The 13,223-nt window shown below is 38.2% G+C and overlaps 1 protein-coding gene across 2 annotated transcripts in view; it reads right to left on the reverse strand.

Moving 5' to 3' along the window:
- LOC106911754 (equilibrative nucleoside transporter 1-like) overlaps positions 1-13,223 on the reverse strand; it is a 29,168-nt gene that overhangs the window by 730 nt on the left and 15,215 nt on the right. For both annotated transcript variants that reach the window (XR_015763779.1, XM_088007108.1), the window contains exon 10: positions 123-231. Coding sequence is in view for 1 of the 2 variants with exons in the window: in XM_088007108.1 (XP_087863234.1) it covers positions 123-231 (109 nt within the window). In the remaining variant the exon portion in view is untranslated. The remainder of the gene's footprint in view (positions 1-122; positions 232-13,223) is intronic.

Here is a 13,223-nt window from a genome sequence, read left to right on the forward strand (position 1 = left end):
CCGGAAACACGGAGAAAACACGGAGCGTCATCAGAGGCAGCAGGCAGACCTCATGCAGCCAACATGGAGGACTGACGCCAGAAGGTCATGTAGAGGTCATGCAGCCAACATGGAGGACTGACCCCAGGTTCCTCCCTCGGCCAGCGTGGATCGCGTGTCGGCAGTGATTGCGGGAAACGTGCCGATGGTGACGGTGAAGGTGAAACAGACTGACGATGCCAGGATCCAAATCTGAGGTTTGAAACGCAGGAAGAGGAAAGACGTTGGGTTTTAGCTACTGGTTAATCTAAAGAGAAGCTGCCAGCCATATCAGTGAGGCATGACATACATCCTCACTAGTGGTGGGTCTGGCAACACCGATGCGTCGGCGCATGCGTCAAGCCCATAGACCAAAACGTGTCGGTGCTCGTATTGGTTTCAGCAAGTCACGTGACCGATACAGGAACTGTTTCGAAATGACATTAAAGCGCCAAACTGTGTTTATGAGGAAGCGAATCTGTCAAAAGCATTTGCCAAACGAATTATTGATCTTTTACGGAACAGCGTCACCTATGGCGCAGCCTCAAAGGAAAGGTTTCCTCAGTGTGGGAACATTTTGATCTTATATTGGAAAATAAATTTGTTTTCATTTTGTTTTCATCCGGTTCTTGTCAGTTTCTACTTGATCTATCTGAATCCAAATTCAGCTGAAACTGACTCTTAGTTTACTTTCATATCATGTTCTGCAGGTCAAGTGTCACATATGTTTGACTAAACTGTCTTATTTAAATAAATCCACCTCCTCAAAGCTGAGGCATCATGAGAATGAAGTCCCAGATAAGCATAACAGACTAAATTTCGAAATGTTGGAAAAACTTTTTTTTTTTGATTGAACATTTAAAAAAAAAAAAAAAAAAATCAATCCACTACACAAGCATCCTCATCCCAAACACATTCACTTAAATTTTCACTTTATGGTACATGTTCACATTATTTATTGACTATATCTAAGAATATCAAATATATTTTAAATTTAACTGAAGATATGACACAATATAATATATAATAAAATATAAAGACTTAAATCTTATTGTATGGACTAGTCTAGCGGTTCTCAACGTGGGCGGTACCGCCCCCCGGGGGGCGTTCAGAGGATGGCAGGGGGCGCTGGCGGACATTTTTACAAAAGGGGGGCGCTGGGATTCCTCTGGGGGGCGTTTGGTCGAAGGTTACTGCACAACAATACCAGTTTAGACTTTGAGCAACTTGGTAAAATTGTATTGTGTAGCATTAAATCATGCTTGGCTGCAACGGTATCAATGGCAGCTCTTCTTCTTCTTCTTCTTCTTCTTCTTCTCTTCAGTGTTTGTAGCTTGTAGCTCCTCCCCTGCTACTAGTAGCTTCACTGCATCAGTTCAGCGTCTCACCGGCTGATGACGTTGCTGTGATTCACTTTGTCTGGTATTTTTGTACATATGTTTTGTCAGTTCTGTGATCATGTCAAAGCAGCAACTTATATTAAAAAGTGTTTTATTTCTGATTGAAAGCTGCCCGCTTCCATGGAAGGACAACAGAAAATCGCTCTTATAAACATGTAATTACTAAAATCATGATACCCTCTGAAAAATGAACCATTTAAATAAAGAAATCCCTCCATGGTGACACCACGATAGAGAGCGTTCATTTTATAGCGTTAACATCGGAGCTGTAAGTGGTCCGGTATGAAACGGGGAGATAGAACAACGGAACCACAGGACTTTTAAATTTCAATAATCAGAATACCGAAATTGTTTCCGTTGTTTTAAAAGGTTTATGTCAGTCTGCCTTTTCCCCATCGATACGTTTCCCAGCCGCCATGCACCTTTAAAAAAAAAAAACGACGCGCACATCGCGCAAAACTCTGAAACGGGAGAAGTGGGACATGAAACGGAGCGACGACCTAGATATGAATTATGGCATAAAAACAGGGAATCCGACGCTGAACAGTGAAAAATCAACACATGATGTGAAACATGACGATTAGGAGGCGCAGCAGGTGATGAGTGAAGATTAATGATGGTCAATAAATGATAAAATAAATCTAACAGGAAAGAAACTAAAGTGGACATAGCAATAAACCAGGAGAGGATAATAATAATGAAAGGAAACTAAATGGGAATGAATGAAGAACAAAATGCAAGAATAAACTAAGAAACTAAAGTAAATACAGAGGAATAAACTGGTATGGCAAGGCCTTTAGAGCAATAATTAATACAGAGACTGTATGGCAAGAATAAACAGACACTATTTCCAGATAAAAGGTTAAATAATATAGTTGAAGTGCCATGGGTTTGTTGAGACCACATCTAGTACTGAGAATAAATATATCTTACAGACCATAACAGTAAAGAATTTATCACTTATTCATGTTTTTACTTAGATTTGATACATTTATTTCTTCACTATTATTTTTCATGTCAGTGTTAATGTCATGAGGCTGATGACTCCATGACACTTTCAGTTTGACTCATTAGGATTTGATGAAGAACCAGATTTGTTCTTTGTCATTTCTGTCCAGTAAAACTATTAATCTATAATCAATAGACAGGTCTATATGAAGATATAATCCATGTTTCTGTCTCATATTTCTATGGCATTAAAAGGAACTTTAGATTTCCACTGAAAGCTCTGGTTTGCACACTAAATGCCATGTGGGTGAAGTTTTATGGCTGATACTCTGATGTCCCATTCTCCTGAAGGCAGCACAGAGCTGCGCCACCAGAAGAGAAGAAGATCTATGATTAATGTAGTTACAGTTCTATCCATGTTTTAATGCTGCAGAGCTCAGTCGGTTTGCAAATAGTTCAAAGTTTAAACTGGCATGTTGTTCATCTTTTATCATTTTCTGGAATATTTAACAACTAGAAAATGGAAAAGAACAAGAATATTTTTCCACTCTGACTGGCTGCTGTTGGCCTACAGATTTTAAGTTGAACATTTATTGCATTTTTCTTAGACGTCTGTGAAAATAATTTCTATTCTCATGGCTTTTTGTTCTCTGGGAAATTATTTTTGATGATAAATACAGAAACAAGCATAAAAATCAAAACATTTACAATAGTGACAGTAATATTAATGATAAATAATAGTCAGTGCAAAGTAGCCTGCAGATTCTTTGGTGGGGGGTGGGGGGGGACCTGGATAAGGGCTGGGGGGCGCTGGCCCAAACGGTTCAGAAACACTGATCTAGGTCATCAAATCACTACTTTGCCTTTGGAATTTTTAATATCCAGCAGGTGTCAGTATTCAGTGACAGTATCAATACAGTTTTGCTTTGGGTCGAAACGCTTCATGACGCCTCATCTACCATCACTAATCCTCACTGTATGCACTGCTGACACACATGAAAGCATAACTAAGGTGGAGATTTGGAGAATTAAACTGAATATGTTCCAGAGTTGCTCAGTTATGAGAATAACTTACATTTGGGCTAACGTGTCTGACAAGAATATAAGAAATAAAAGTTATTGTTAGATAAAAGTCTGAGCAATATCAGTAGACATAGGGAAACTTTGTTGTGTGGCAATGCTGACTGTGGACACATGGAGCATAAAAATTCGTTATACGTTATGTTTCAGAAGATTATTGACCGTCTTAATTCTGACAGCAGGTACTTTGCCCAAAAAGGGTCAATGAAGTGTCAGTACCAGGCTGGACAGAGTGTTGCATGTGTAACCGGGTTCTGCTTCACTCAGCACACTGCAACAGAGCGTTTAACTTTATATTAACAAACTAAAAGTACACAAACTGCTGCCAGGAGCACATCCATTAAGAATTCATTACACTCCATACAACTAAGTTAATAAAAATGATTTTTTTTATGTGTTGCTAACACTTCTCTACACTCTGCTGAAAAATGCAACTCACCTCTGTTGCAGCTTTCACAGACTGAGTACAGGGCCAGCAGCATATAACCAGCCACACAGAGAGGGGGCGCTATTTCCCCATTGCACTGATACATAAGTGGGATTCTACAACCGAAACACCGTCTAATCAAAGAGCTCAGGCGTTACTTTGATTGTGCTTTGAGGTTTTCTAAAACATGACATCTGACTGATTTCATGCCATCAGTACCTTTAGTGCCATCAGTAAAAGAACAAACTGGGAAGAAATCCAGGGTTGATGATGACAGACCAGCCAAGAACAACAACTGATGATCAGTTTGGTTTTAAACAAAAGCTCTGATGATTTATGACTTTATTCACAGAAAGAAATCATAATAAATATAAGATACAAAACACTTGTGTTTTTAGAAGCATCTAAAGCAGGGGTGTCAAACTCATTTTGGTTTAGGGGCCGCATACAGCTTAATCTGATCTGCAGGGGCCACACAAGTAAACTCATTGCAAGATTAAATAGAACCAATAAAAGTGGACTTGTTGTTGATTTTTATATTAAACGAATTTCACTTTTACAAAATATATTATGAATAATCTCAGTTTTTAAGAAAGGTATCTGCAATTTCAACAATACTTTAACTCAGTTAAGCATTTATTTAAGTGCATTATGCATAAGAACTGATCTCAGTGATTGTACAATGTTGCAAAACATTTATTCACAGTTTTTGGAACTTAAAAACACTGTCCTGCATCACAAAATACAACAGACAAAAATTAAGAAAAGATTTAAAATCAATTTTCAACATCTGGGAAGCAATTTGAACAAATTTATCTGGCTTCACACATTTGAAATCTTAAGTGTCAGCTGTTTTAAACAGACATTTGATTAAGTACATTTGTTGATGCATAAAATGCATACATATAGAAAAACATGCATACATAACATGTATGTATGTTAGCATGCACGAGAAATATGAGGTTCCCAGGGCCAAAATAAAAAGCTGGTAGAATCCAACTTGTTTACAGAACCTGAAGCTCAGTGCTGCCATCTGCTGTTAGTTCCGCTGCAGTGTTGCATCATGTTGTGTGCTCTGAATAAAACACAGCGCCCCTCGTGGACAGTATAGGAACTGCAGATTTTCAATTAAACGAAGTATATGTTTTTTCATGAATAATGATAATGCATTTAGCCCCCGGGCCGGACTACATCGTTCGGCGGGCCGGTTCCGGCCCGCGGGCCGTACGTTTGACACCCCTGATCTAAAGCTTCTGACAGAGTTAAACACAATAAACTGTTCATTAAACTGCGACGAAGAGGAACATAATCTGATATTACATTATGGTATTCTCATCTCTCTATGCAAGTTAAGTTCGGAGCTTTCTGAACCATTTTATGTTTCTAATGGAGGCACAAGGTGGGATTTTGTCTCCAGTTCTTTTTAACTCATACCTTCATGATTTGTCTGTTGAACTTAATGCTTGTGACACTGGATGTTAGGTGGGCAGCCATTTTGTAAATCATTTCATGTACAGTAAAGACGATCTGGTCCTTTTGTCTCCCTGCAGCGCTGGTTTGACATGTTTAATCCCAAAAAGACTGTAGTTATGATTAGGGATGGACAAATAATTCGGTACTTTTATAAGTACAGACCGAATTCTGCCGGTACTACCGAGTACCTATTCACGTAAAATCAAACGGTACCATGTTTCGTTATCCAAGCGCATCATTGTGACCGTATCGAGGAAGAGTATGGAGTTAGTTTTGTTTCACAATTATTCAATCAAAAAAAAAATCATGTCAAACAAAAAAAGTAGTATTCAATCAAAAAAAAATCATGTCAAAGCAAAAATCACTAAGTTTTTTTTAAAACTTTTTTTTTTGTTTTTGGTTGAGTCTCTTTTTTTTGGTTGAGTCTCTTTTTTTTGGTTGAGTCTCTTTTTTTTTGGTTGAAACTTCTTTTTTTTGGTTGAAACTTTTTCTAAGTTTTTGGTTGAATTCGTTTTCTTGCTTATACAACTTTATTTGCTTTGGGGAAGCTTACATGAACATTCTGGGCGGGGCTTAAGGACGAGCGATGTAAGGCGTGTTCCGATTGGTTAGCGCTGACTAAAGCGGATGACTCCCTGAGATCTCAGAACTCTGTCCCGAACTGCAGGGCTTCGGTGACGGGACACAGAATGTGATGGTAAGTAATCTTCACAAAATTACACCGTTTAGCAGCTTCTAAAGTGTCCACCCTGTTTCAAAGAAGAAATCTTACTCAACTTATGACGACAGTCACATATTTTGTCTGCCGCGATCCCCGGTAGCATATTGTGCTAGCTAATGTTAGCACTAGGTAAAGTTCATAAACTAGGCTTGTGTAATATTCGCCTGTCTTTATGTTGAATTCGTTAACCAGCGAACCTCTGTCGAGTGGCATTAAGCGTGGAAAATACCAAATATATCTGGAGGAAATATGTGTTAAAAAACTGTTGCGCAATCCTCAGTGTGTGTGTGTGTGTGTGTGTGTATGTGTGTATTAACTAGCATTGAAGCTAAAGTGGGAAAACAGCGGATCGTTGCACCGATGTTATCAGGTCCACATTAATCTGCACCACACGTCAAGTGACTGTGCAGATGATTTATTTACCAAGCACATAATCAGTGCTGTCGATGAGGGGAGGCAACGTAACTCTTAAATATATACATTTTCTTCCAGATGTAAATGTAAAACTAAGCTGCTAGGTCACAGGCCGAAGGAGGATATTCACATAATTTCTGTTTTTTATTATTTGGTGGGTGTGTGTCCTGTACTTAGTTTTATTCCGAATTACATGTAATATGCCTTTTGCTGTGTTATATTAAATTAATTTGGTGTTCTCCTAATTCCCCATTCTAGTATGACCAGCAGAGTGCAGCTGAAGCAGGACAGGCTTGTAGGTCTTGCTGATTCCTCCAGCTGCTACAGACGATCAGAGCATGAGGATGGAGAGACCAGCAAGTGTTGAGTCAGAGAAGGTCAGGTAGGGAAGGAAGTGTTGCTTCTAGGGGCCGGGTGTGTTTGGCTAAATATATTTTAACATACATTTTCTACTTACTAAATATTTCAGTTTACTCTCTCAGTAACTTCAGTGTTATACCTCTGCACTATTTTTTTTGCAGTTTCTCTTATCGTGATACAGTAACTGTTTCACTTGAACATTTAATTTCCTGAGATGTAGTCAATTTATTTTCAATTAAAACTCTTAAAAAGACTTTAGGGCTTATTAGGTTTTGATTATGTTGTCTAGGTAAATATCATCACTTACTCGTACTTTTTTAATTCATTTTTGTTTTTCAGATTTGCGTCGAAGCTTCTTGTTGCGTTTCTGAGCCATGATTGAGACTCTCCATGATGTTCACCCAGGACAGAGGGGAACTGTTATCAACTCCACTCCATCGACCTCTTGAGACCTTCCTGTTGTTAAATTGCCTTTCCCTTGGATCCAAGCACCTGCACCTCACTGACCAGTAGTGACCATCAGTCCACAGTCAACTGGATCATCACAACATTGACTAACTTTTTATTTACAATTAGGATCTGAAAACCAGAGGACCAGCTACGCAAAAATCTACCTGCAAACTTTAAGCAGCTACCCTGACACTGCAGTGATCCTGGACTGGGCTGAGCTGCTCTTCCTCTCTCCTCCAGAGTGATGAGTTTTCATCACCAGTAAAGACAAACAAGTTTGAGTAACTGCTGGAAAGTGTATTGTATATTTTTAGTGTTCATTTCGTTATACTGTTTGGACTTAAAATAAAATGTAATCTCTTTTGTAATACTCTACATTTTACAAACCTTTTTCCCTTATCTCAGTTGTAACATTATGTGAAGTATTTGCATGTAATTCGGCCTTCAAGCGAGATATTAAAATTAAACGCTTTCAAGCAATATTTCATCTTTTCTAAAACAAAATACAGAAAATACTTTCACAAAGTGGCTTTATTTCTGTCATTCCTCTTGTGAGTTGTATAATGGAGTGTTATGGACAGGTTACAAGTATTTTTAATTATCAGAATGCAGTCATATTAGGATCATAAAGATGCAATTTTACCAGAAGAACATCTTAAAATATGGGAAGTCATTTTATGGAGAAGTCTTGGCTCCCTCTGACGAAACCAGCTCAGTACAGGTGGTTCTGATACATTCAGTGGTTAAGAGGATCAACTGGCCACCAGGTAAGCATTGATGTCAAAATAACAAACAGCTACTGATGTAGGAGTATTTTCCATGTTGAAGAAAAGCTAAGTTTATAATGGGAGAGGGAAAATGATGCGTTTAGGTCAGCCGATGTCTCCATCCAGGAAGCCACTAACACCAAACAGAACTCCAGTCCAGCTCCAGCTGCAGTGAGGATGAAAAAGGGAGAAATAACCGAACGTTAACATGACAGGGAATAAAGCAAATTTGGTAATTCGCTTTTAATGTGTTCCAGATCCAAAAAGAAAAAGCTCTGATATAAACTTGTTTATTTATTTCTGCCAGGATGTTGGTGGTAATTTTTGTATTTTTATTACAATGTATCATTAACACATAAGCATGCATTATTTTTAAAACCACTAAATAAAATGACTTGGAGAAATATATTTAGCCAAACACACCCGGCCCCTAGAAGCAACACTTCCTTCCCTACCTGACCTTCTCTGACTCAACACTTGCTGGTCTCTCCATCCTCATGCTCTGATCGTCTGTAGCAGCTGGAGGAATCAGCAAGACCTACAAGCCTGTCCTGCTTCAGCTGCACTCTGCTGGTCATACTAGAATGGGGAATTAGGAGAACACCAAATTAATTTAATATAACACAGCAAAAGGCATATTACATGTAATTCGGAATAAAACTAAGTACAGGACACACACCCACCAAATAATAAAAAACAGAAATTATGTGAATATCCTCCTTCGGCCTGTGACCTAGCAGCTTAGTTTTACATTTACATCTGGAAGAAAATGTATATATTTAAGAGTTACGTTGCCTCCCCTCATCGACAGCACTGATTATGTGCTTGGTAAATAAATCATCTGCACAGTCACTTGACGTGTGGTGCAGATTAATGTGGACCTGATAACATCGGTGCAACGATCCGCTGTTTTCCCACTTTAGCTTCAATGCTAGTTAATACACACATACACACACACACACACACACACACTGAGGATTGCGCAACAGTTTTTTAACACATATTTCCTCCAGATATATTTGGTATTTTCCACGCTTAATGCCACTCAACAGAGGTGCGCTGGTTAACGAATTCAACATAAAGACAGGCGAATATTACACAAGCCTAGTTTATGAACTTTACCTAGTGCTAACATTAGCTAGCACAATATGCTACCGGGGATCGCGGCAGACAAAATATGTGACTGTCGTCATAAGTTGAGTAAGATTTCTTCTTTGAAACAGGGTGGACACTTTAGAAGCTGCTAAACGGTGTAATTTTGTGAAGATTACTTACCATCACATTCTGTGTCCCGTCACCGAAGCCCTGCAGTTCGGGACAGAGTTCTGAGATCTCAGGGAGTCATCCGCTTTAGTCAGCGCTAACCAATCGGAACACGCCTTACATCGCTCGTCCTTAAGCCCCGCCCAGAATGTTCATGTAAGCTTCCCCAAAGCAAATAAAGTTGTATAAGCAAGAAAACGAATTCAACCAAAAACTTAGAAAAAGTTTCAACCAAAAAAAAAGACTCAACCAAAAAAAAAAGTTTCAACCAAAAAAAAAAGACTCAACCAAAAAAAAAAGTTTCAACCAAAAAAAAAAGAGACTCAACCAAAAAAAAGAGACTCAACCAAAAACAAAAAAAAAGTTTAAAAAAAAAACTTAGTGATTTTTGCTTTGACATGATTTTTTTTTTTTGATTGAATAATTGTGAAACAAATCTAACTCCATAGAAGAGTGGGGGATTTTCCATGCTTGTCCTGAAAGCAGCATAGCAGCGGAAAGACGTGATGACGTCAACAGCCGGTACGTCAGTAAACAAAGTAAGCATCATAGACATAATATAAGAGTAGACCCCGCATTGGCCGCTCCGGCGCAGGAAATACGGCGGCCATCTTGGAGCGGTATACCCTCCTACTTTGCTCAATCCAAACAGCAGAAGATGCCTCAGCACTGAGGGATATTGTTGTTCTGGTCGATGGATTATTGATGTGAGGGCTCCACAGACAATATTTCACAAGTAAGATGGACATATTATTGTGTATATATTGTGATTAGAATATTACTTTACTGTATTTATGTCCACCGGCGAGATACCAGCTAATATTAGCTACAGTGCTTGGTGTAATACGGGTTCAGCCCCGCTATGAAGGCTAACTGAGATTCTGTTAATCTAAAGAAATTAATTATTCTCTAACATTGAGTTAGATTATCTGACACAAGAGCCTATATTAGAAATGTAACGCATATTATAAAACTTATATTATGTGTTATAACATTCACCGGCAAAGTTTACACAGGTGGTAAAGACTATTATTTATATTCTTTCATTTTGTCAAAAGTAAGATACATCCTAAATCTTCTGCTTTTGTTTTGAAAGTTTCCTAAAGACACGATGTGAGGAAGAGGGAGAAATCTATAAAGAGAGACGGATTCACTGCAGCACGGATGGATCTCACATCGGATTTTGGACTCGTCAGCTGAAAAACATATATATATATATATATATATATATATATACATATATATATATAATTCAGTATTAATCATTATTTATTTATGCCATTATTAATCTTTATTTATTAGTGTTTGTATAGTTATATAATTATGTATTGATATTACTACATAATTTATTAAATACATTATGAACGGCTGTGTGCTTTGTAATATGCTCTTCATACATCGATATCAGAATATTCCATTCCTATTCTATTAGCCACTAAGCATATTTAAATATGATGAACTATGTATTAAAAACATACTTAAAAAATACAATTGTTTATAAATGTTGCTTTGATAGATGTTTGAATATGGTTTCCAGTAACAAAAAAGTGTGTTATGATCATTAAATCCGCTGATACGTCATTGTGCTGCTAAACACATAACGCTGAGTGGAGTGGTGGACCGCTCCAAGATGGCCGCCCTAAATCTCGTCAGCTCCAATAGGCGAGAGCGGTGCATGAGGGTCTATCCTTATATTATGTCTATGGAGACAGATGTTTCTGTGGGCGTGGCTTTTTAGGACCCCTTTACCGAACCAGGAAGTAAACAATGCGATGAGCTTAAAGAGCTACACATTTTAGCAAAAATACTATCCGATTCCATAAGACACCAGTTAAGATCTCAAGGAAAACTAATTAGAAAGACTTTTATTGGTCTAATATGGTATGTTGCCTTTTTTAAAATTAATCTCCAAAACCATCAAAACATGTAAATTACGCAGAACCTGTCCTGACTTATTGTGTCGCTTCAGAGGTTGAAACTCGTCAAAGGAAGATCGACACAGACCTCAAAGCAAAGATTAATCCCTGAAAGCCGACATAAATGTTGAAGAGCCCATGGGATTAAAAATAAAATGTTTAAAAACATCCACTGACTATGTTGTTTTTCACATCTCCCTCATATTGTGATATTTCAATTAGATATCCACAGAAACAATAGCGAAATATTTTTAAACACTTTCTGTAACATGTTATAACTTATTTCCGAGCTCATTCACAGAAGACATGGCTACCGCAGATCCATGTGGCAGTGTCATTTCTTCATTATTGTTGATATTTCTTGTAATTTAACTAAACATCTTTATTCTTTTCATCAAGTGACCCTAATACTCAACCATAAGAGACAACGCTGAAAAAACAATTGTCTTGTATACTTTTACATCAGAAATGGGTTAAAATCTTCATCCTTGGCCAATCAGGACGCTTTTGAACCTCAGACTTTTACAAGTCAAATGTTTGTCATAAGCAACATACCAACTTTTCATGCTTTGTTGAGGAATTTCATATATACATTTTTGTGCCATTTGGATTTATCAAACAACTTAAGAGCTCTGATAACTGCAACTTAGCGATAGATTTACTCCTAGCTTTTTTAAGTTAATATTATTATTATTAATGAGAGAACTTTGCAAACTGAACAGCGTGAGAGAGCTAACGTCCCCAAAAGGCTTAGCCAATCCAGTTCTTCCACACTTTGCCCCTGAGTTTAACTGGGTCCATACTGTCCATAAGGTATGGTAAGGAAGTTTTACCAACAAAACAAGAAACCAAAGGAGAGAGCAAAAGAAGAAAAAAGTATAACCCATGTTTAAGACACTATGATTAAGACACTAGGAATCCAGGGAATCCAGAGAAACCCCTAGCAGGGGTTTCTCTGGATTCTTGATCTGATAATGTTGATCTATGGTAATGAGTAGTTTCTCTGGATTCAAAGTTTATTCTAATTCCTTTTCTGGGTTTCGAGATAATTGTAAGTACTCCATAATTATAAGCTACAAGGAGTTTTTCTGTAAAAACTAATAGAATTTTCTCTGCATAATAATCTAAAAAGTAGAATATTGGTCTAAATAGTGAGTACTCCACAATTTTGCAAAGTAATAAAATAAACTAGACAGACAGGGCAAGGAAGAGAAGCATCAGGAAAAACAGGCACATGTAGCAGCATTCAGGTAATACAAAGATATGAGTGAAAGGCGGTGACATCACAGTGCATCTGCTTCCTGTGTTTGTGTGTTGCATGTGTATGACCATGAAACCATGCAGCTCGGTCTCCCAGGCAACAGTCTGATATGATGGTTATCCAGGAGCCAGTCCTTGGGAGCGCTCTGCTCCACAGTCACACGGATGATTTCAGAAGGGAGTGAGGAGAGAAGGAGCGTTACGTTCACAAATCTTCCAGGAGATTTGAGATCGCCAGCCAGTCCAGGCTAACACAGGGGAGCCAGTTCAGATGCAGAAAGCTTTAGGTCGGGTAGATTTTAAATTTTAACCTGCCCTAAAGTCTCACCGATACATCTCTGTTAATTCCAATCATCCAAATTAGTGTGGCCGTTCCACTGAACCAAAACTAGCAACTTCTCCAGGATCGATTCCTTCCTGCTACAGAGTTTTAGAGTCTCAGCAAGAATCACATCCAACTTGCGTCTCTGTCACCGTGTCAGTCTGAGTGTCTGCTAGTCGGCCCAATCCGTCACAAATTTGTCGACATGAGGGCTGCGTCATCAATAAATCCAGCAGAGTAATGAAAAACAGAGGGGCAGGGATATTAGTGTCTTCTAGCCTAGTGTGGCTTATATATCTTTGTTTCCAGTATTTTTTTTAAGCTCTGTGGATGCGGCTTATAGTGAGGTCTGCTCTATAGTCTGGAAAATACCGTAATAATAATCTGATGAACTTTAAAACAGA

The sequence above is a fragment of the Poecilia mexicana genome, unplaced genomic scaffold, assembly GCF_051168715.1.
Source record: "Poecilia mexicana isolate PSO_F unplaced genomic scaffold, ASM5116871v1 scaffold_1, whole genome shotgun sequence".
Taxonomy (NCBI): domain Eukaryota; kingdom Metazoa; phylum Chordata; class Actinopteri; order Cyprinodontiformes; family Poeciliidae; genus Poecilia; species Poecilia mexicana.